Raw genomic sequence first — 26381 nt, 5'->3', positions numbered from 1 at the left:
TACTTGAAAGATCCAGGATTATACAGACGTACATTTCGAACTTGTATGATGTTATTTTATACATTAAACATTTAAGATATTTCCGTCTTACTTATGTAATATTGGTCCTGCGTCCATCCTTTTTAAGTGGAATCGTTGATTTTATTAATATATGTTCAACTTGAAGGAGCGTACAATAAGTTTAATTGCTTAAAACAGAAATGAGAAGAAACGGAATGATTGCCATTGTTGTATATCTTTATTACTAAAGTCTATATAAACTGTAGGTGTACATTTGAATTTTATCCACATCAATAATACACATATAAACACAAAATATGTGACAGAATAGCATTGAAACACCTCTCCACCAGGAACCAAATGACGTAGAAGTGGTCAACTATAGGTCACCGTACACCCTTCATCAATGAGCAAAACCCACACCGCATTTCAAGCTATAAAAGTCCCCGAAATGAAAAATGTAACACAATTCAAACGAAAATAACTAACGGCCTGATTTATTCTGTGTACAAAACAATAAAGAAAAACAAATGAGACAAAAAGAAACCAAAGTCTACCACTGAATTACGAGCTCCTGACTTGGGAAAGGTACATACAGAACGTGTCGTTATTGTATGGTTTAAATATTGTTTTCATTACACACAGGTGCAAGATAATGTCTGTTACGATCATCTTTGCCATGGTATATTCTTAGAAGATGGTGGCGAGAAAAGAACAGTTATAGACGGGAATCTCGTTGCTGTAACACGGAAATGTAAACTGATACATTCCGATGGGTAATTATGTTTCTTGCCAATATCACAATGTCATTGTGCGTTTTAGATTACTATTGAAAAGTAATATTCCGTTGAAAAATTTATGGAGTTGACCGGCGCTCTAAATCTCTACTTTTTACGGTAGGTTGAATAGTTTGTAAATGTATAATAACATAACAGTGCCAAATTAGTGAACCAGAGGAGCATTTCGACGATTCGCGTCTCTTCAGTGATGCTCGCTGCCAAACTACTTGAAAATCCAAAACACAATGACGTTGCGCACGATGTTGGTACGAATTCCATTTTGCTATAGATTAGCATGAAAATAAATACGTAGACTGGTCAGTTCGATAAAAAATATTGTGATTTCTGGTTGAATTTATTACATTAGACTTGAAAATAAAGAAAAAAAGGACCCGAAATTTAAAATATCAAGAATTATTACTCTTTATTATCCCTTTTTTACGCAAAAACGTAATGTCCAACGTTACATTTTGTGTGCAAAAGATCGGAGTTCCGTTTTTTTCCTACGGTATTTTTTTTTCTGATCATCGTAAAACTTCACAAGAGTATTGCTATTGTTATTGTTACTCGCGTGTTAAAGTAAAATCAATATCACTGAAACCGTAAACCGGAAAATGTTATTTTTGAAAACGGTCTGAAAAATGTCCAAGTATATGCAAGGTAAGCATATATCGGGTTTGCGCATTTATACCGTGAAATTGGAAAAGCTGAGAGGAAAAATATTTATGATATTTTGAAAGTTTTTTTACTTTTCTCCTGGTTCATGATATTTTTTTGCCGGAAACCATGCGTATAGTTTTTATTGCAATGACTTCGAAAAGTATAGCCATCTTGTCCCAACAAAAAAAACCGCTGTATTTTCTTTACAATTGAGGTTTTAACCGGCTGCATATTAAATAGGCACAGTTAGATCATAGAAAATAAAACTTGGCGGTAAAAGTTTTTTTCTTTTTCTTTTTAAACAATATAGTGTTTAACATTTTTTCGATAGGCAACAAGATTTTTAGATCGTTTCAAAAATTATAGCGTTTTGTCCCAACGTTCGCAAAACGTAATTGATGTCATGCTCGGGTTTTTAAATTTATATCATAATTATTTGTTTCCAGTTTAATTCGAATGAAAATAAAAATATAAGTTATAATATAACTAATTTATGATAAAGGAAAAGTTTAAGTTTAAATTCTAATGTTGACCAAATGAGACTGATATAAAAAAAATATCGGGATTTTAGTTTTTTTCAGCACATTCATGACATTTGTTTATTCAAGGAACGTCTATCTGCAAGTTTTAAATCATCAAAAGTAACATGCATAATTTTTTGTGTCAATAAAATAAAATAGAGAAAAACCATAGCTGGCAATTATAACAAAACAAAGGATATGCATAATGCCACAAAAATACGGAAATGAGAAAAACATGAATCCAAAATGTTTAACTACCTAGAAATTTTGCGACAAAGAAAGCATCGGGAAATGATAAAATATAGAAAGGAAACAGAAACGGAAAGAAATGCAACAAAAGGAGTATGTATAAACATGCAATAAAAAGGGAAAATAAATTCAAAATCTAATTTATAAATTAATGTATGATTCATTAATGCGAATTGCTGCCAAAAGTAAAATCATCAATTTTGGCCTGGAAAGACTGACAACTATTAATAAATATTCATTAAAAATATATGTGTACGACCACTTTGAGTTTTATTTGTTAAACTATGCATTTTCAGACAAACCGAAATCGGTTACCAAATTCATAACACTATTAACAGTAAATTGACCTCATCAATTATAAGCTTGAACGCTTGAAACGTTCTTTGCAATCGTCGAAATCGCTTCATTATGAGAACGTGTAACGCTTTAGACGTTGCGCACGATGTTGGTACTACTTAGACGTTGCGCACGATGTTGGTACCAATTCCATTTTGCTATAGATTAGCATAAAAATAAATACGTAGACTGGTCAGTTCGATAAAAATATAGTGATTTCTGATTGAATTCATTCCATTAGACTTGAAATTAAAGAAAAAAAGGAACCGAAATTTAAAATACCAGGAATTATAACACTTTATTATCCCATTTTTACGCAAAAACGTAATGTCCAACGTTTCATTTTGTGTGCAAAAGATCAGAGTTCCGTTTCTCTCCTACGGTATTTTTTCTCTGATCATCGTAAAACTTCACACTAATATTGCTATTGTTATAATTATTCGCGTGTTAAAGCAAAATCAATATCACTGAAACCGTAATCCGGAAAAAGTTATTTTTGTAAACGGTCTGAAAAATGTCCAACCGTATGCAAAGTAAGTATATTTCGGGTTTGCGCATTTATACCGTGAAATTGAAAAAGCTGAGAGAAAAAATATTTATTATATTTTGAAAGTTTTTTTACTTTTCTCCTGGTTCATGATATTTTTTTGCCGGAAACCATGCGTATAGTTTCTATTGCAATGACTTCAAAAAGTATAGCCATCTTGTCCCAACGAAAAAAACGCTGTATTTTCTTTAAAATTGAGGTTTTAACCAGCTGTCTATCAAATAAGCATAGTTAGATCATAAAAAATAAAACAAGGCGGTAAAGGTTTTTCTGTTTTTCTTCTTAAACAATATAGTGTTTAATATTTTTTCGTTAGGCAACAAGGTTTTTAGATCGTTTCAAAAAGTATAGCCGTTTTGTCCCAACGTTCGCAAAACGTAATTGATGTCATGCTCTGGTTTTTAATTTTATATCGTAATTATTTGTTTCCAGTTTAATTCGAATGAAAATAAAAATACATGCATAAATTACAATACAACCAATGTATGAGAAAGGAATAGTTTAAGTTTAAATTCAAATGTTGACCAAATGAGATCGATATAAAAAAAATATCGGGATCTTAGGGTTTTTTTTCATAGCATATTTGTTTTATATAAGGAACATTGTCTATCTGCAAGTTTTAAATCGTCAAAAGTAACATGTATATTTTTTTGTTAATAAAATAAAATAGAGAAAACCCATTGCTGGCAATTATAACAAACAAAGGATATGCCACAAAAATACGGAAATGAGAAAATTTAAAACATGAGTCCCGAATGTTTAACTTCCTAAATATTTTGCGACAAAGAAAGCATCGGGAAATGATAAAATATAGAAAGGAAACGGAAACGGAAACGGGAAGAAATGCAACAAAAGGAATAAATATGCAAAAAATAGGAGAATATGAATTCAAAATCTAATTTATATAAAAAATAAATCTGTGTAAATTTGGACATTATTGTATCGGATTCATTAATGCGAACTGCTGCCGAAAGGAAAATTATCAATTATGGCCTGGAAAGACTGACAACTCCTGTAAATGAATTTCATTAAAAAAATATCTATACGACCACTTTGAGTTTTATTTGTAAATTTATGCATTTTTCAGACAAACCGAAATCGGTTACCAAATTCACAACAGTAAATTGACATCATCAATAATATGCTTGAACGCCTGAAACTTTCTTTGAAATCGTCGAAATCGCCTTATTTTGAGGAACGTCGTGAAACGCTAAGTAGTACCAACATCGTGCGCAACGTCAGCGTTTCACGACGTTCCTCAAAATAAGGCGATTTCGACGATTTCAAAGAAAGTTTCAGGCGTTCAAGCATATTATTGATGATGTCAATTTACTGTTGTGAATTTGGTAACCGATTTCGGTTTGTCTGAAAAAATGCATAAATTTACAAATAAAACTCAAAGTCGTCGTATAGATATTTTTTTAATGAAATGCATTTACAGGAGTTGTCAGTCTTTCCAGGCCATAATTGATAATTTTCCTTTCGGCAGCAGTTCGCATTAATGAATCCGATACAATAATGTCCAAATTTACACAGATTTATTTTTAATATAAATTAGATTTTGAATTCATATTCTCCTATTTTTTGCATATTTATTCCTTTTGTTGCATTTCTTCCCGTTTCCGTTTCCTTTCTATATTTTATCATTTCCCGATGCTTTCTTTGTCGCAAAATATTTAGGAAGTTAAACATTCGGGACTCATGTTTTAAATTTTCTCATTTCCGTATTTTTGTGGCATATCCTTTGTTTGTTATAATTGCCAGCAATGGGTTTTCTCTATTTTATTTTATTAACAAAAAATATACATGTTACTTTTGACTATTTAAAACTTGCAGATTGACAATGTTCCTTATATAAAACAAATATGCTATAAAAAAAACCCTAAGATCCCGATATTTTTTTATATCGATCTCATTTGGTCAACATTTGAATTTAAACTTAAACTATTCCTTTCTCATACATTAGTTGTATTGTAATTTATACATGTATTTTTATTTTCATTCGAATTAAACTGAAAACAAATAATTACGATATAAAATTAAAAACCAGAGCATGACATCAATTACGTTTTGTGAACGTTGGGACAAAACGGCTATACTTTTTGAAACGATCTAAAAACCTTGTTGCCTAACGAAAAAATATTAAACACTATATTGTTTAAGAAGAAAAACAGAAAAATCTTTACCGCCAAGTTTTATTTTTTATGATCTAACTATGCTTATTTGATAGACAGCTGGTTAAAACCTCAATTTTAAAGAAAATACAGCGTTTTTTTCGTTGGGACAAGATGGCTATACTTTTTGAAGTCATTGCAATAGAAACTATACGCATGGTTTCCGGCAAAAAAATATCATGAACCAGGAGAAAAGTAAAAAAACTTTCAAAATATAATAAATATTTTTTCTCTCAGCTTTTTCAAATTCACGGTATAAATGCGCAAACCCGAAATATACTTACTTTGCATACGGTTGGACATTTTTCAGACCGTTTACAAAAATAACATTTTCCGGATTACGGTTTCAGTGATATCGATTTTGCTTTAACACGCGAATAATTATAACAATAGCAATATTATTGTGAAGTTTTACGATGATCAGAGAAAAAATACCATGGGAGAGAAACGGAACTCTGATCTTTTGCACACAAAATGAAACGTTGGACATTACGTTTTTGCGTAAAAATGGGATAATTAAGTGTTATAATCCCTGGTATTTTAAATTTCGGTTCCTTTTTTTCTTTAATTTCAAGTCTAATGGAATGAATTCAATCAGAAATCACTATATTTTTATCGAACTGACTAGTCTACGTATTTATTTTTGCTAATCTATAGCAAAATGGAATTGGTACCAACACCGTGCGCAACGTCAATACAAACGTTGTTAACCAACAATAAAGCTAAACTCAAAGGCAAAATTTAACAAATTGTCAAGTAAAAATTTTATCAATAAAACATATATCAAATAATTACAGAAAATATGACATTCCAGCTTTTTTACGGAGCAACACCAAAGTGTTTTAAATTATCCCCCCCCCCCCCACCTACACATTACGTATACACTTGTTAAATTTATAAATAACCTTCATGAAGTACATTTAGTGGAGAAAACATTACAACCAAAATCCCTGCTATGAAATAATATTTGCAAAACAGCAAATTGATTGCCTTTACACTTTAACGTTTCCGGTTTAAAAGGATACATATAACCTGGTAACAATCTTTACCGTATTATCATTCTAAATGTTTTAAATGTTATTTTTATAGAAACCCAGCCTCTTATTGGATAACAAATCCCAAAACAATCACTCGTAACAATGTTGCAGCTGGGTCTGAGGTAAGACCATATTCACAATAATTGAATAATACGTAACAATAAAATACGTGTTTACCATGTTTCTTTAAGGCCAAAGTATCGTTCAACGTACACTCTGACTTCGATAAATTTCGAGTCTTTACAGGTAACTTCGGAAACTGTATTGTTATGATTTCAAGAGTTTTGATATCATACACAAAACAAAAAGCAGACAATTAAGAACGAAAAGAACAATGTGAACAGATAGAACTAACACATTTTTGAACAATTTAATGAAGAGACATGATCTACCTACCAAGTAAAGTGAGAAATGATCTCCATCCTACATGAATTTTTTTTTTGCATATGGTTACCATTGGCGATTTTCTGTGGAGCACGTTTAACTTAATAATTTGAATTTAGAAATGCATTAGCTTTAGATTTAAGATCCGTATAATAATGACATATCGCAAAGATCCCTCTTATATTTTTATTTTACAGGGAATGGGATTTTGGATAATTTTTCCGGACTTACCAACAGGCCCTTCTGAAAGTCTTGGATTTATGGCGTTTGACGAAGCTAGACACACAAAGATTACCGAAATAAGTAATAATGCTGCACATTCTAATGAACATGTAGGTATTGTATTCTGTCATTCAAGTGTCAAATCTTATGTTTGTATAATAGCTAAAATGGAAACTAAATTTCATGCATCTTTTATTTAGTTCAATAATTTAAGTAAATCAGTAAAATGTTCTAAACAAATTATGGTCTTTATGGTTCTAGTATTCGTTATAGTACAACGCAAATGCATTGATTCTGTTTTCTCGACATTTACATTATCTGAGAGAAGAATCCATACGGATATCTTGACTTTTAACTTGACAACAACGCCCAGTTTAATTATACGGCTTAGCTTACACGGCGTTTACAACTACATTTAAACCTTGATTGTTGATTTCAAGATCATCAAGATTGAACAAATAACTAATTTCCAGGAATACCTAACAAATGTATTGTCTTGTATAACTTCATATTGTGTACCATTTAAAAAGAAGCAGGAGATATCAATAGACATTCAAAACTCAAAAGTCGAGAGACACTTAGCAAATGTCATGCCATAAAACATAGACGACGAAAAGACAAACCAGTTCACACAACATAAAAACTAAACACTAAGTAACATCAACTCCAACAAAACCTTGGAGTAATCGCAGGAGCTGAAGAAAGGTTACCAGATCCTGCTCCACCTTTGAAACCCTTCATGTTACTCAAATAAAACACCTTTATAAGTTGTTTCAAGTGAAAAGTGGATTGGTAAATTTTTTTACAGATGGTTGCAGTCCTAACCTGAACAAAGTTTAACTTAGAGCAGACTTTTTGACTGCTTTCCAAGTTTACTTAAGAAATTTTATGCAGACATGCACGTTAACCTCATCGGTGGTGCTTTTTTAAAACTGCTGCAGAAATATTGACAAGTCTGCTCTAGACCAGACATATTGACAAGTCTGCTCTAAATTTCCCTGTGGACATTTTTTGAAGTCTGCGTTTGACCAGTCCTCTGGACAGGTGTGCTCTATACCAGATAAGACCTGTGAACTAGTCTGTTTTTGTCCAGATCTCAAAATAGGTTAGCTCCTGGTCAGAAATACATTTGTTATATTAGGGCAGGTCTGATTTTTACAGACGATATAAAAAAAATGTAAAAATACTTTTGAAATAGAATGTCATAAAATATGAGACTGAGCGAATTGATGTTATATTTATCAAGACATTGACATTCAATAGTATACTACTATGGGTGTAATACCACCATTGATTTTCCCCTATTAGTCTTTGTTAAATTTGCACTTTTCAAAAAATTGTGCAGAATTTATCTTTGTTTCAAATAAAGAAATACTTGGCATGAGTAAAGTTTTATCCTGTCCAGTACTATAGACAAAATTTTACATAACATTTCATTGCATATAAGAAAATAACCATCACTGGAAGTTAACCAATCAAATTTTCACCCCTTTTCTTCCTGTGCACAAGCTTTGGTAACCATGTAAACTCAAGTTTCCAAAATATTCTATAGAAACACCAAATAAAAAAATAAGGGTGTTTTGAAACACCCAAGATATATGTTTATGACTCAGAAATTTTTTACTGCAATGAAATGTAGTATTAATTTCCTTCAACTGTCAAATTCAAGGGAATATTTTTTTTCGACCCATTTTCGTATGCAACCGGATGTGACGTACTATGATTGGTGGTATTACTCCTAAACGCCTTGTATGTATGCTTTATTTTAGGGTTTATTTATCGATAACCGAATCAAGAAAATTGATAATGAACTGAAAGTAGACGGAACGAATGGATATTATCCCAGGACCATGCCACTGGATCCAAAAAACCCTTTAGCCGAGGATGATCCAGTGCATATCGACTATCAAACCTGTATGTAAAATATGAAATATATATCAGTTGATAGCATAAACGGTACTAATTCTACTGCACCAGAATCACACTTCGACATTTAATATCTTTTCAGTGATTCTCGAGGCCAAAATATTTGAAAATGCCAAAATGTATTTAAAAATTAAAGAGCTGATAAAACCAAAAAGGATAAATAGCGAAAGCCGGGCAAGAAGTCAGAGCTTTGCATGAGGGAGATATATTCAATAATACAAAATAGTTTCTCAAATTTTGTAACAGCAAATATATATATGAAAAACTTATTTTTTTTGTCAGTTTCGATGCCTTAGCAATTGGTATAGCTTAACATTAATACTTTAGTTTCCTATGTCGTGTTTTGTGTACTGTTGTTTGTCTTTTGCTTCTTTTTATTTTTTTTGCTATTGCATTGTAAGTTTGTTTCCGACTTATTAGTTTGAATATGCATTTAGTATCTTTTGCCTATCTTTTACATGAACCATGTCAGCAAAATATTGGCGTGGATTTATTTTAAAAATAATATGCAATATGATTGATATGTGGCTATTAACAAGTCAGTTACTATCCAATGACTTTTAAATCATATATCACATATATACAAACACAACTGACTTAAAAATTCAAAAACACATACACTAGTAAACGATTTTGATCTAAAACGGTCATTTTGATCTGAACAGCTCTTAAAAGACTGAACACTAAATTATTAAGTCATTTTCAGTCTTTCGGTCAAGTATCAGACGCCACGACTGCGGTAAAGTCAGTACTATTGAGACAATTTGGTTGCAGTCAGTAAGATGTCTGTAGTCTATGTTAAGAAGGTTGTTTTGTTACCTCTACACATCAAGGACATACTAATTGTCAGAAAAGCTAATGAAGAGTATTGTATTGTCTGCAAATAGTAGGGTGCCCAGTCAACGAATTTTATCGATTTGGGTTAACGGAATAACACACGGCTGTATTTGATATTATTGGAAAGAGGAGAACAAGACTCATCGAAATATTGACGTCGTCGTTGTCTACAGTGGTCACGATTTTCTTAAATTTGGATCAAAGGTCAAAGCTAAAATTTCAAGGAAAACGCAGAGTTACGTTTAGACAGCTGGTCGCCCCTACATATATGCGTTTATAGCAAAATAAATTCAAATAATTCAAGGGATCATAACTATAGTTTCTATATTTAGGACTAATTTGATATTTATATTGCCATATATGGTTCGAGAGTGACATTTGTACTTATATGGTGCACATTTACAATTTTTATTCAGCTGTTAAACAACAGTGACATTGACCTATTAAAATTTCCAAATTCGGAATCTTTTCATAAGATTCAATACATGTATAAGTGATCTCTTGAGATGTTTTTTAGATATTAACATGTATAAGTTGTCCTTCCAAAATGTTATTTTTCCGTCTTTTGATAGAAGGTGTTCGTAATGATTTTCTGGGAAAATATCCAGTTTTCTTTTGGCAAGTGTGGAAGCACATACAATTGTACTTAGTTCCAAAACTGGTGTAATATTAACGTATAATGAATTGAATAAGCAGGTCTGAGTATATCTATGCTTTATAAAAATAAGAAAGACTGCAAACGGTGAAAAAGGGGGAGGGTTGTCCGTCAAAGTTATGAAAACAAAGTGACAATTACAAACAGGTTAATAAATATATCTTACAAACTTATATGCCTTATTGAGCATAAATTGGGCTACAATTTACATGAAGTTAAAGATTATCTACAAAAAGAGGGTTGTAACAACATCAATCTAATTAAGATATAGACCTCTGTTTTCGTTATCCTCATATGAGTTTATGTATTCGAGCACGCGAGTTAATATAGTTCAGAATTTTAATCAGATTGAAACAACATAGAAAAATTGCCTAAGCTAGCAGTAGCTATTACGTTTGGTTGTCGATTGTTAAGTTGAAAGCCCACCGACCAGGTTTAAATTAATGATCTAATTTCAGTTGTTCCTTTAAATCGCATTCGAAGCAAGTTGCAGAATGCGAGGCATACAGAATACAATCTGATGGTGGAGGATGCAACATCGTAAACTATTTGTATATCTTTATATTTCAGAGGGTACAGGAATGGGATGAACCATACTTTGTATATATATCCATTGAGTAACAAAGTTTCCGTTTGTCATATAATTATTTTCCTTGACCTCATTTTCATGGTTTAGTGATTGCTAACAAAACTGGGATTTTTTCCGTCATGTGAATGTCTCACTTGTGAGTTTTAATGTCCATTTGGTATCCTTCGCATCTCTTTTATCATGAGTTCTAGGATAACAATATTTGGTTACTAATGTATGGTATCCTTGCAAGGTCAACATGTCGGTCAAACATGGTTCACCTGGCCTCGACCTCATTTCATGGATCAGTGAACAAGGTTAAGTTTTAGTGGGCAAGTCCTTATCTCAGATACTGTAAGTACATGAAGTAGTGGGTATAATATGTTTGGTGTATAGAATGGTAGCAAAGTGTACATGTCTTTGTGACCGAGTTCATCTGTCTTTACCTTATTTGCATGGAACATTGATAATGTTAATTTTATGTAATACTTGTATAATATAAAAATAAGGAGATGTGGAAGTAAGCAGTTATAGGCAACCGTACAGCCTTCAATAATGAGAAAAACCCATACCGTATGGTCGGCTATAAAAGACCCGGTTCTATAGGCCTCAGACTATAAATTGATAACGTCCTTTCATTAGCTTTCAATAAGGGACCGACCATTTGATTTCGAAAGGAGGGAGGGGAGGAGGATTTTGAAAATCAATAAGTTGACCTGGTATGAACTTTAAAATCAGTGACTTTTGCACAAGACCGGATGAAAATGAATACTCTGCAACATGAAATGCAGGCTATTTAAGGATATAAATGTGTACAGAAGTGAAAATAAATTTTCGCGCAACAAAGCCGAGGAAAAAATAAGAATGCGTAGTAACAGATGCAAAAATGGTCAATCCGAAAAAAAGTTTCCTGCTGCCGGCTTGGCACATATAGGTCATGGGCTTCAGTGGTTTGCTTGAACAAACCTATTGCCAATTCAGCTTTGAAATTATTGCAGTTGTTTCTGCAGGTGTATAATTTATAGCAGGAACGGTGATACATGTTTGTTGTCTTTCACACCAATGGGGGTTTAGGTCCAAAAACATCATGCAAGACCATAACATAGACTTGATGTGCCATATTCCGGATGTGTTATTAAACCGACCGATTTGATTCTTATACTACAATTATAACAAAAATATCTTTTCAATAAATAGTTGAAAGTATTAAAATACAGACAAAAACATATTCCTCCGAAGAAAATAATAATTTACAAAGTTAGCTAGCTATTCAAAACAAATAAACCAACCACACAACAAGCAAAAATGAGAAATGTAATGAGTGACCACTGTCCTTGTTAATGACCTAATAGTGTAAGAAACAAAATGATTGATGTCACGAGATAATCCGTGATTAATCTATGCCAAAATGTTGACTTAATTTGTGTTTTTCATTGCTAATTTCTTCAAAACTACTTTTATTTCAAACATGACATTTGACACGCACGTGCTTTAATCAGAGTAAAAATTATAGTGATGATACACGTAATAATTTTGCCTTCGATGAAAATGTGGTAAATTAAGGGTAAAATTTTAGTCTGACTAAAATGCTGAAATAATTATACTAAAATCACTTAAATACTTTCCGCTTTTATATATGATATATTTAATGCATAAACTATATCATAAGTACTGTTTTAACAACCAACAAAGAGTGCAATAATTTTACTTTTCATGTTAAAGATTTCCCGTACAATACGGTATCTGGGGGTACCCTGTAAAAACACGAAATTTAGAAAATCGTGACCATTCCAAAATGTTGACTTAATTTGTGTTTTTCATTGCTAATTTCTTCAAAACTACTTTTATTTCAAACATGACATTTAACATGCACGTGCTTTAATCAGAGTAAAAATTATTGTGATGATACACGTAATAATTTTGCCTTCGATGAAAATGTGGTAAATTAAGGGTAAAATTTTAGTCTGTCTTAAATGCTGAAATAATTATACTAAAATCACTTAAATACTTTCCGCTTTCATATATGATATATTTAATGTATAAACTATATCATAAGTACTGTTTTAACAACCAACAAAGAGCGCAATAATTTTACTTTTCATGTTTAAGATTTCCCGTACAATACGGTATCTGGGGGTACCCTGTAAAAACACGAAATTTAGAAAATCGTGACCATGGGAACTTACGACGGCAATCATGATTGTAAAATATAATGATTTTCCTATAATTTGCAAACAAAAATAGTCGTGTGTTATCCGTGAACTTAAACTCGTTAACTAGAGGACTTTTTTAACACTGGGCACCCTACTAAAATGAATTGTCTGAACAGCAATGCAACTACCGCTATTGATACGTCTTACAATTGGCTGAAGGACGAAACATGGCTCAACTATTTATTGTTCAGTCATTTCAAACAATGCTGGAATTCGTGTACTAGTGATACAAATAAAATAATCAACATGTAGAGCTTTAAATTGATGAAAATACAGATAATTTACTCTTTTGTGTTCTATAATGACCTGCATATTCCTTGTTTAAACATTTAAATCAGTAATGGTTATTCTAATTTAAGGTTGGAAAAACCGAGAAAACACATGGATAAGAGGAGGTTTGATCATTGTCCGATGGTATTCGTAAGTAATTCAAAGAATAAATATAGAAATTCAACAACAGCCTTGTTGTGATATAGACCTATTACATGATAAAGATAAAGATATATATTGTTATACGTCATTAAGACAGCAACCCAAACCACACAAATGATTTAAAGATATCTAGAGGTCAACAAATTGCCTATACCAATAGACAGGTGCCTGTACAATATGTTATGCTGTTAATCACTCCAAGTCTTGAAAAGATCTGGCATCAACACCACATTCCCATCATTACTGTAGGATACTAGTGTAACATACAACAGCTTAAGAAGAGGTTCCTCACATGAGATAGTTGAACATGTTAGCCAAATGGACCAATTCACATATGAAATTATGTGACCACATGAAATTATGTTTCTTCTTGCTAATATTTGTGTACACTTAACACATTGCTATTGGCAGTCCCCAAAGGAATCACCACCTCAGTAGCTAGTACATCGGTGCTGGCACGAATAAACGGACATTGATATTTGCTATCATAAAATTACCAAATTGTGGAAATCGATTCAAATTAAGGAATATACCTACCTCGTGGAAAGCTCTGATTCCTCGTCCGTATTTGGCTATACTTTAGGTCCTTTTTGGTTTTATCAGTTTTTCAACGTTTGTATTACATTTTGGATTGTCAAAATGTATGCCACCGAGCATCAATCACTAGACTTGAATTGCCAAAATGCGCATCTGGTGAAATAAAATTGGGACCTTTAATGTTAATCCATGTATTTTGTAGATCGGCAGACAGTGGAAAAGGTCTTACATTTGCAAGGTAATTTTTTTGTTAATATCTTCTAACTTTCTTTTTGTTCACCTCTTTCAAATGGTTTTTGTAAGATGAAAACATGAAATTATTGTAATGCATTTTACATAGAAATAATGGTGAAGAGTAAACAGAATTATGTTTGAATTCGTTTCATTTTAATTGAACACTATCACATATTTTAAGTTTATAAAATCCACGATTTGCCTACCGGAACTGCCCTTCATTTTCAGAAGATATTTTCGTTTATCTGAAATTTCTTATTACAGCGTCGTCGACAAACTCGATATCAATGCAAACACGCGTGAACCGAATTAAAAACATTGCACACCTCTAAAGAAGGAATGACCAACACACCACTAAGGAAATAAGAATAGGGAAGTCCATAAACTTTGTTATGAACATTTCTATGACTCATACTAAAATCAAGTTCTGACTATTTAAGTAATTTATTATATCTTATGAAATGCATCGATCCTTGTCAGAAAAACCGCATATAGAGTCATTACATATGCAAACCAATAGATAATCAAAGGTAATTTAAGAGGCCTCTGTTCATGCTGTAGGACAACTTGTTACGGAAAATATATTTGAAATGGGAATTGAAAATGAATTGGTTGCATACATTTAAATAAATATTTTGTAGATCATCCGATCAGGAGCAGTTTATTGAGAAAAGTGTGTTCGTGGGAGAAACAGATAATATTGGTGAACCAACAGAAGTCTGGAGTAGTACACTGAACAGATTGTTGGGATATCCTAGATCTCTGGTTATGCCCTGGAATGAGTAAATATAGTCTAGACAGTGACTCATCTTTTTGTTTGACATATCAATCTAACAAGAAATCGCGTATTAAAGCTACTCGTTATAAGACTTAAATAATTAGCATGGACTATAATGATCATAATTGGTCGATTAAAAAATATATAGCATGGATCACGTCAGATTTAAATCGCAACATCACAAAGTTATTGCAACTTTTTTTTCAATATAAGGATGAATTGACCTAAATGAATGTAAAAATCAGTTTTTGTGTTGTTACTTAGAGTCAACTGCCACACGAATATTAGTTTTTTGCAAAAGGTAAAACGATTAGATCAAAACCCAAACGTCGGACAAAGACCGACATCACAATGTCAAAAGGTCATCGTATATAAGGCTTAAAATTGTGTACACCAGACGCACGTTTCGTCTATAAAAGACTCACTAGTGAATTAAAGCAGATAATAAGATAAAAAAAAAAGAACGAATTTGAAGAGCACCTAGGACCTATTATTCAAAACTAAAGAGAAAGAGACAAGACAAACGACACATAAAAATTCAAACCTACTAAACTTTTATACTTCGACATGTACGGTGTTCCGGAAGGCTACGCAGTTCCTCACCACAAGTGACATGCAATCCAGTTAAAAGCCTCATTCGGTGAAAACTAGAGGACGGAATTTGGTTACAAATGAATGACACATAACTGTTTCGAAAAACCTATATTTGCTTTTTATGGTATCAAAATCGATTTAAGTATTAAAGTAATGATTATGTATCACGATGGTGCTTACTAGGTAAAAACAATTGTACTTACTGTTTTTTTTTTAAATACATGTATGTAAAACTCTGGGAGTTTATACTCATTTGATATTTTTCCTGATCAAGTGAGCTGTTAGAATACAGGGTACCTTGTTATGTAACCTGGGCTACTTAGGTATTTATATATCAGACATATTGAAGACAAAAACACAAAAAAATACAGAATTAAGTAAATGAATATGATTATTTCTGTTTCAGTAAGTATCCAATACAAGGGTTTATTTTCTATGATGGACCAGTGTTTGCTGAGAGCATCTGGTTTGATAAGTTTACTCCTACGGAGAACTACACAAGCGGAGCATTATCATTCTTAAGAAACAATCGGTTTTCAAGTTCCTCTGTTAGTCATGTGAAGGATATAAAGTATGGATTTGTTGATGTAAGTTTCAGACAAATTACAATTATAACAATAATGTTGGAATTTCCTTTAATCAAACTTTGAAATTATCTCAGAACGGATAATGTCTCTATCAGCACTCAAATTATCTCTATTGTCACTTGTTTATTATTATTTCATAAGGTTTTACTAAATAAAGCGCACTTGATACCTATATCTCGCAACTTTGTTTTGACCGTACGTTTGATCAAAATGAAAAAAAGTAAATACTACAAATCAGCACATTGGTATTTAAGTGAGAGAAAAAAACCAAAATAATCAATTAAACGTTTGAAATGTTCTCCTTGAATTAAACTTACCTTACATTTCATTATACTCATTTGATTTTGATGTCCGAGAATTTATTATAAAACATATTATATATAAAAAATATGAAGATGGTGTATGGTTAGTAATGAGAAACAGAAATTAACAACTATAGGTCACCGTACGGCCTTCAAAATTGGGCAAAACCTATCCGTCATAGTCAGCTATAAAAGACCCGGAAATGACAAATGTAAAACAATTCAAACAAGAAATTAACTTGGATTCTTGATGGAATAAATAGATGGAATAGTCAAGAAATATTAGATTAACTCTTTTTCAATTGGCAAATAAGAGGATTACAAATTCATCAAATTGACTCTGACAGTCAACCGTCTTTTCAACGGTTGACTGTCACAGTCAATGGCAAAAGCCTCGCACAAATCTTAGTCGACACGTTTGTCTTTCAGAATTATTCTTAATTGTCATATTCTTTCACTATTATACATAATAGTATGTTGTGGTATTTAACCCATGTAAAAGTTATTATTTTTTTGTAGGATGGATTGTTTTGGTTTTTTTTCTGAGTGAGTTACAATGAAATTTTACAATGTTTTATGTTACTTCATACATATGTTCAATCTAAATTTTTGGTCATGTGTCAATGTGAAAAAGATAATGAACACAAACATCGTTTGCTGTTTTTAAGAGAGAAGCGATTGTTGAGCTCTTCCTTTTATTGTTTTAGCCAATAGGCGGACATCGTGTTTATGATGGAGATGAAACTGTGCATGGCTTTAACAATTTGGACGGCGATAAAAGTGCAACTTTTAGAGATCAAGATGGTTCTGTTACAAACTTAACACCAATTCAACAAATTGTAAAACCGGGGCTTTTTTACAGTACAGCCTCGTGTCAGTATCGTAGTACCTGGAAAATGGCCATGTGCCCGTACAAATACACAAAGGTAAAACACATTTAATATAAAGACTTTTAAAATGATAGCTATTTATGCTAAAAATATAAAAATGACCATTAAACATTCAGAGATATTCCATACTAATATATAAATTGCAAAACAAGTAAATTAAAGTAGTTGGTGCATACATTTGTGTTTTTTGAAACTCTTAGTCATTTGTGTATCTGATATTCGCCATCGGTTGTGGCCATTGTGTCTGACATTTGTCATTGCTTGCTGACGGTGTCTGACAGTCGCCATCGCTTGTACGGTTGTGTCTGATATTTGTTATTGCATTTTGCTGATGTCGCTTATTTGTTTGTCGAATTCAAATCTCAGCACGGGTATTTTAGTTACACCATCGAAAGTACTTAATATGATTATTGATCGACTATTCATCATGTTTGCTAGATAACCATAGAAACAAACTATGTTTCACTCCTTTCTTGTTATATTGTTCTTTTCTAGAAATTGCGAATCGGACAAAATATTTTAAAAACATGCTCACCTCTCCCGAAAACCCATTTGATAAATATTCAGAGCTTAGCATAAAGATTTAATCAAGGATAAAGAATGAATCAAGGTGTATGATATTTCCGAACTATTACATTGAGTAACAGTGTAACAAGAAGCGAATAAACATTACTCTTAGTTATGCGTTCTCTGCTTAAAATTCAATGTCAAATAATAACGGACACCAATCGCGTATAACCTTTAGAATGCATTGCGAAATATCCAACCCGTGCTGTTCTTCAATTCAATATTAATGGTATTTTGAAAAGCGGTGAGTTCCACAATAAATGCATTTTTTGTTGCAGAGAATAATTGATACATTACAACATTATGCATTCTCTGTTATTAGCTGGATGTTGACATAGACTGGAATTCGCCTGACCGCGGAACAACTAACGCCATCATGGTAAGGGACGACGAACCTAATTCCCCTGAAACACTCACTGATGACCAAACAGCCGAGTTTATGGCAATACTCGGGGGCGCATTTACTTATACGCTGCATTGGAGTAATACAATTCCCAATATATTTTGGATTTATGCCAACGGAGTTGAATTGTAAGTTGAAAAAAGAACATAATGAAATGAGATGATTTGTGTTGAGAACCACTCCATATAAAAAAAATTATGTAAGATATCAGACAATGAGACAAAAACAAATGCATTGTTAAACTTTATGATATCACATCTAAATAACATAAATACAAGTTAATTGGTATAGTAAAAATCGAATTCACACCCAAAATTTAGAGAAATTATTGACATTGACATTACCCTATTATTGACAGAGATTGCAAAGTTATAAACAACAGTTCACAAAACATACATAGAAAATTTGAGCATCGATAAATCTTTTTGTCGGGATGGAATTCCGCCTATTCTAGCAGGGCCAAACATCAAGCAAAGGCAACATTGAATATTAGGCTAGCTATACATCCTCATTATGTTTTGTAGGAATCAGTTTGTCAGAGTCGGTATGTGTTTACCACCTGATGCCACTTTCAATCTCTATTCCTGGTCTCCACTCTGGCGACCAAAGACAAATGATTGGACAGAAGTGTCCTCAATAACCGATCTTGACGCCGATACCATTGGAGACAGATATTTCTGGGATAGCTCGAATAGGTAAGTATTCCCATACTTGACGCCGATTATATTGGTCACATTAACGTATATTTCTGGGATATATTAATTAGGATAGTGTCCTCATTAAGATATTTCTATGGCAGATTCATAAGGTAAGTGTTCGCAGTAAGTTATTTCAGGGTTAGCTCGATAAGTTGGTTTTTTCATCTTTTCGGAAATTGAAAATTAAACAAAAGAGAATATATACATCAAAATGTTGGAAAGTTATATTTGTGTGCTTGATAAAGATGATGGAATATGACAGTTGTTTTCCATTCGTTTGATGTGTTTGAGCTTTTGATTTTGCTAATTAATAAAGGACTTTCCGCTTTGAAATTTCCTTGGAGTTCGGTATTTTTGTAATTTTACTTTTTGTTACTTAATTAACGTGTTTCTAATTTACTCATAACATATGTATTTGAATGAACGATTAATGAACCTTGTAAACTTTTTGGGAATATTCTCGCATTCTTGCTGTAGATTTTTGTTACAGATATAATGTGTGAGTAGCACTTCTAAATCCGTCCTTTATCTAATGAATTTTTTACACATAAGATTTTTCTTCCACAAGACCTAGATGGCCGTAGCCGTTATTGGCACAACTTTTAGTCATTTTCAGTTTCAAAACTGTTCAATGTTGTATTTTATTTGGCCATGTCTGAATATTATACCCTGTCGTATGGTCATCTTCTTATCTAAGTCAGAGACCTCGGTAGTGGTGGTCTTTTGTAACATATGCATTAACATTTTGTCATTTGGGGAATTTGGTATTGATGGGAGATTTTTTACTGTTTCTGTCAAATTTATTTACATGCTTGTTTCGATTCGGCCCGACTTTATACTTGGCAAATTGTACAAAGACTCATTACCTGTAATAATCGTTGGGTCGTATGTACCTATACTTCACAACTCTTTTTTATTTGTGAAGAATATAACACGATCTACATCTATGTATATATACAGAGACAGTAATAATATTTGAAGTATGTTTTTTTTTCCTTTTCAGAATGTTATTCGTGAAGTTTATAAGCTATAATCAAAGAACATCTACTACCACGAAAGAATGTGAGGGTTCTTGTCCTATGCTGAAGGTTGAGATACTGTCTGGTGATAGGTCAAACGGTGACTGTCGTAATGCTGCATACACAAGTCCTGGAACTTACAAAAAACCAAGCAGCGTAAATATTGATTTTTTTAATTTGTTATATATACCTCTGTTTTCATTCAAAGAATATGAATTTTCCCAAATAAAATTGTGTTGCTTTTCTATTAAAGTCATTTACGTTTTCCTGTTTTTGGATATCATTTTATTTTCTTTCCTGCACTTTTACCTAGTTTACATGACCTATGTCACTTTCAGGAAAACTGTCAAACAGATTGTACATATGGTTTCCGAATAAAAAATATGAACATCACTTTATAAATTTCACTGGTCCGAAGCGCTTTACTTGATTTACTTTCATCAGGAACGCTCAAAGCCGAATTTTCTGAAAACCAAAGATGCATGACAACCGAAACAGTTGAAGAGCTATATGACAAAAAAAGCACCAAAAATAATAGACATTAGATCAAACTATATATGTATACATTTGTAGCTATAGACACAAATGGAATCGTAAACTGGAATACGGTTAATAATAAAAAGATGAACTCATGGTTTCTAACTATTATAATAAAGAATTTAGAACACCATTATTCTTTAGATAAGAAACTTTCAAGGGTAAATTTATGTTTTTCTTAATATTTTTTAGGGCCAAATGAGTACTGATACTCGGACATTAGTTGCAACTGCTCAGGGACCACCTCAGGTAAAGGACAAGTAACGTTTATGAAAGATGTGTAGTTTCTTTTACAAATCCTCATTCTTGTATAATGCTTTAAAGAACAGTCAGACTAATAATATTAATAAACAATGCAACTTTCTCTTAAGAGTAAAAGTATTTCTAATGTTTAATATGCTGTATGAAAATAGAAGAGCGGGTTATCTTGCCTAATTTAAACTAGTGTGATGAGCTGTTTCAAATAAAAATCATAACATTTCATTTGTCGTTTTAAATATCAACTATCTCATAACGTATAATGTGTTAAACTTTTTAACCATCTAATAATCCAGATTCCTGCATGGTAAAGATTGCGGCCAATTCAAACTTGATAAACTGATTTCGTTTCATTTCTATTTGGAAAAAGGTTATTCGCTTATTATTAAAGTAACTGGTGTATAATGCTCTATGTTTACAGGATTGGGGAGCAGGTTCACAACTTCCATTTACTTCAAGACAAGTCATAAATGGCGGTTGGTCCAGTTGGTCTTCATTTGATGAATGTTCCGTCACCTGTGGTGGTACGTATTATGAATAGAGAATACCATATGACATTTTCAATATCGCACCCGTATCAAAGAGAGACATCAATATAATTCCAGGAGCTCTACTCGTGGTATATTGGTTGAGGGTTGATACGGTGTGTGGTATTTGAAAGGTCATATCCTATCAACTTTATTATATATTTCAGGTAGATGTGTTCACGTTACATGACGTAATGCAGAATTGAGGTTTGATCAAACCTTTGTATCCGTGATTGATTTCAATGACGTGACGTCATACAAAATAGGGATTTACAAAATCATTTGAAAACGTGACTGATTTCGATATCATCACGGATGGCTGATACAGTACGTATCACATTGAATGATTTAATCAGTATAAATCATTGTCCTGAAGCTAGCTGGCACAGTATAATTTTTTATTCTCACATTTCATTATTGAGTCTTGGTTATCTAAGGAATAGTTTGGAAAAGAAAACATATTTTCTAAGTCCGTTTTTGTTCTCTGATTAGGATATACATACGTAAACACGTGGTTTAAAAAGATATGAGTAAAATCCAACAATGCGTCGAAGCAGAAACGTACAAAAAGTGAAACAAGATCAGTCGAAGACCGACAAAGAATTTTAAACAATAACCAACGACACAGATTTTGAATGAAGACAAAATGGGTTTAAGACTTGTCATAATAAGTACATGACATAAGGAATAAAGCACTTGAATTTTACGATAATAGTTCGTACTTCTTTCAATGTGAATATTTACTACATGTATTTTATTTGTAGACATTACTACTTTTGAAAAATAAAACATATTAAACTCGCGATAACCAAATGCATATGCCTAAGCGTTTGCTGATATCTGATAGTATTTTACTTCATTATTACTTATAAATTATAAATACCCACCATCAATCTATATTCTGTAAAATTTAAAATCGTTACAATTATAATTGTATTGTAAGATTGTACTGGTTGTTTTTTTTAATAAGTAAATATGAATAAAAACAGGTATCAAAAGACAGATTTACTGCATATTCTTCTAAAGATTGCTATTCAATACTTTTAGGAGGAACTAAAACTCAACACCGAACTTGTAATAATCCGTCCCCAGCAAATGGGGGAGCTGACTGTGACGGAAATAATGTCAATACAGTGAACTGTAGCGACAATCCGTGTGGTAAGTTTATTTTTATCGTTTGGTATTGACTTAAAAAACTATCGTTTTTGTATTGACTTAAACAAAAATTGTCGTTTTGTATTGACATAAAAAACAAGTTATCGTTTTGTATTGACCTTAAAAAAATATCTTTTTGTATTGACTTTAAGAAAATTATCGTTTTGCTACTTAAAAAATTATCGTTTGTATTGACTTTAAGCTTGACTTACATTTTCTTCTTTCGTAGCGTCGGTTGTTTCAAAATTGAAGAAGAGTTGTCCTTCTTTGGTAGATATTCTCAGAATAATTTCTGTGGGAAAACAGTTTCTTTTTGTCCTGCTCGTATACAACATAAAACAACCATTGAATGTACATATTGTGGTATAAGAAGTCCGTACGTTTGGACTAGTTGAATTGACTGTAGGATGTTTTATCGAACTCTGTTTCATGTGAAATACCTGCTAGAGACAAACGGATAAAATGAACTTCTCCCATCTTAACATGAAAGCAAGTGACTTTAATAGAAAAACAAAAGATATGAAAAATCCATGACACAAATTCAGTACATGCATAGAAAAAAAAACACAAAAAAGCAAAAGAACAGCGCGGAGCAAAAATACTCTCACCTCACTGCAAGTTTAAGATGGCCTCTTGAACCGGTTTGAGCGGAATTCTTTTCAAAAATAATTTGGATAGACTTTGTAAAATGTAACACCACCAAATCCGGCCGAGTCAAAAAAGAACATACTGGAAAGTTGTACAGATTTAAAACAAAACAGTTCTTACGCAAATGTGTAAATATAAAACTATGTAGAATATATTTTAGTAATTAAGGTATCAGATGAAAGGTGAAGGACTTGTAATCCTGTAGAACACATATTGACTGATAATTTTAAATAATACAAAACTGTATGAAGGAATTCTAAAATTGAGGGCATATATTGTCTGTTTCTCAGATATGAAGTATATTTGTACCTTGTTTAGTGTATTCGAAAATTTCGGTAACCAGTAAGGTCTGATGTAAAACAAAATAACGGTATATTGATCCATAAAATGTTTGGAAGTGAAAATTTCAAAGTAGATCGGAATGAGGATTAACAATAGCTGGTGTGCGTCTTATTAAAATGTTAGTACACAAACTGGCCTAAGATTGAGAGAATGATGTGGCACACATAAGAGAAGTTGTCTCAAGAATAGATACATTATAACGTTAAAAATACAGAAGAGCATACATATCAAGCACGGGGAAACTTTCTACGGCCTCCACACAGCAAAGAGACACACTCCGTTACTATCTATGTGTCTTGATCTGTTTATTGAATAAGCAACTTCCTGTCAATGACATTTTCATTTTCATGCTTAGCCTATTGAATTTAACACATAGTACATATAGCTAGAAATTTTTGGAAAGATTATTGAAATATATATAATTAGAAAAGTATGGGGTAAAGAAAGTCAATAGAATTTTTTCATATTATCGACTTTTGTCTCCGGAGTATATAAGTTTTCGACAGGTTAACTCCTCTGCGATACTCTTGTAATCGGTTTGGTGAGAGCAACTAAAAGGCAAATCACGCTTGTAATCGGTGCAATCTGGGGTAAACATTTAAATAATTTACAGTTTAATATATAGATGTAGTGTTCATATATTTTGACAGCTGTCGATGGAGGCTTTGGTAAATGGGGATTATGGTCGTCTTGCGTTATACCTTCCGGTTGCCAAGGATACAGAGAAAGTGAAAGGTTCTGCAATAATCCGACACCTAAACATGGCGGGCTCCATTGTACCGGACCAGTAAAGAGACAGCAAGCATGCAATACCTGTGCATGAATAAAACGTTGACCGTTCCTTTCATTACTATAATTAAAATCACATTATACTGAATATATTCTGATAAGACATACTACTACTAAATATTTTCATTTTGATTAGCAACAGTAAATATAATAAATTAAATTATTTCATATAACTATTAATAAATGTGACATGCATTTTAATGTTGTTTTTTTTTTTTTTAATATGTATAGTATGTTTTGTGTTTTTATGCTCAACATTTTATAAGTGCTTAAGAAATAATTCATTTTGGCTTGACTTTATAATGATTTTACCACGGGTTGGTCCTTTATGCCTATATTTTACCCCTATAACTATCGCTCGCGGTAAAATATTTAGCATAAGGGGCCAATCCATGGTAAAATCAAAGACATCATTTACACCGATTGACCTCGGATAACTCATTCATGAAAAGTATACGACGTGGGAGTGCGATTGGAACATCCCAAGCACATATTGTCGTTGCCGACTAGCTGACATACAATATATTCATATTCTACGACGGGTGTGTACTCAAAGCGATTGAAGAACGTCTATATAAGAATTGAATATATTTTATATCCTCTGTATGCTATTAGCGTGTAGTAATGAACTTTTCTGAAATAAAGACACTAACAGTGTGTAGCGTCAATGCATATGTCGATATTTCAAATCGATTCTGGAATAAATGCAACATGCCTCAACAAATGAGATGTGTGGTAATCGAATATGCGACTGCAACCGCACGACACAATAAACCAAACAATATCTAGAGGGAAACACAGTCTTCAAAAGTAAACAGGAGTATGAACTGTATAGCAAGCTCTTAATCTGAATCTATCAAAGTTGTAATAACAGAAACTATCAAAGACGAACCTAAAAAAGTTTTACATGAAAATATAGGGTATCGTGTGTATTATTATATGAAAATAACTTGATGCTGTAAGCATATTTGATTATTGTCAGTTGTCTCATTTAGCATAAGGGGCAACAATGACAAATTCATTAGATGTTCAAAACCTACAATTGTCACCCTTGTACTCCATCCCTTCCTTTGCACTATTTCTTGGCCCAATTTATAATTGATCATTTGTTCCCTGGTGTTTCAGTCTACCCTAACATCCAGGGCAGTATGATTATAGTGTTAGTTTCAAAATGTATGCGTTTGTTGAGATTGCGGGGTTAACATAGTGTCGTTTCTGAATAACTGTATTAAGTTCCTTTAATTGTATAGCTAAATACAGTTTTTTCCATTTGAGAAAGACAAAACTTCAACACAGCTGACAAGATCAACTTTTATTTTAAATCAAATGAATAATTCGCGTACTAAAACATCATTTAAAACACAATAGTTCTATACTCCGATGAGAATAGTTTAGCTGAATTTTTAATTCGACAAAAAGTATAAATAAAGCAAGTATACAAAACCGAAGTTTCCTATTATATACAGTATATGGTACATGTATCATCAGATTTGAATGGTACATGTATCATCAGATTTGACTATTATATACAGACTTGAATGGTACATGTATCATCAGACTTGACTATTATATACAGACATGAATGGTACATGTATCATCAGACTTGACTATTATATACATAGTCAACTCGTAAAGACGTTTATCAAATTTTCGAAGTGGGGAACTTCAATGTTACCACTTGGGTCCCTTAATCCATTAGCTCATTTGTAAGCAGCAACCCTTTATAATGGAAATTATAATACTCCTTATGCGGGCGCTGTGGGAATGTTGCTACAAAGAAATAAAAAGTTCACAGATGTTACGCTGACATCATCCCTTTTGTGGTAATTGTTTGTTCTCTACCGACCCTTATTTTCAGTGTTAAGATGTAAGTCAAGCTATAAGGCACATTGCACGAGGTCATGCGTTTTTCAAACTGTTTATGACGTGTTCTAAGTCGTTGTCGTTGGTTCATGACTGTCATATTTGTTTTTCGT

General features: G+C 32.4%; 1 protein-coding gene across 1 annotated transcript in view; it reads left to right on the top strand.

Moving 5' to 3' along the window:
- Nucleotides 1-24600, top strand: part of LOC127722292 (cell surface hyaluronidase-like) — a 40000-nt gene extending 15400 nt beyond the window's left edge. The window contains exons 11-26 of the mRNA XM_052229183.1: nt 646-776; nt 6356-6425; nt 6885-7019; nt 8679-8823; nt 13468-13528; nt 14280-14315; nt 14953-15093; nt 16090-16270; nt 17280-17498; nt 18352-18560; nt 18957-19127; nt 20134-20305; nt 20879-20935; nt 21366-21468; nt 22519-22629; nt 24267-24600. Coding sequence (XP_052085143.1) covers nt 646-776; nt 6356-6425; nt 6885-7019; nt 8679-8823; nt 13468-13528; nt 14280-14315; nt 14953-15093; nt 16090-16270; nt 17280-17498; nt 18352-18560; nt 18957-19127; nt 20134-20305; nt 20879-20935; nt 21366-21468; nt 22519-22629; nt 24267-24439 — 2115 coding nt within the window. The 3' untranslated portion in view covers nt 24440-24600. The remainder of the gene's footprint in view (nt 1-645; nt 777-6355; nt 6426-6884; nt 7020-8678; nt 8824-13467; nt 13529-14279; nt 14316-14952; nt 15094-16089; nt 16271-17279; nt 17499-18351; nt 18561-18956; nt 19128-20133; nt 20306-20878; nt 20936-21365; nt 21469-22518; nt 22630-24266) is intronic.
- The last annotated feature ends 1781 nt before the right edge of the window (nt 24601-26381 follow it).

The sequence above is a fragment of the Mytilus californianus genome, unplaced genomic scaffold, assembly GCF_021869535.1.
Source record: "Mytilus californianus isolate M0D057914Y unplaced genomic scaffold, xbMytCali1.0.p SCAF_12, whole genome shotgun sequence".
NCBI lineage: Eukaryota > Metazoa > Mollusca > Bivalvia > Mytilida > Mytilidae > Mytilus > Mytilus californianus.
Note: the sequence above shows the minus strand (reverse complement) of the source record. Positions and strands in the feature narration are given on the sequence as shown.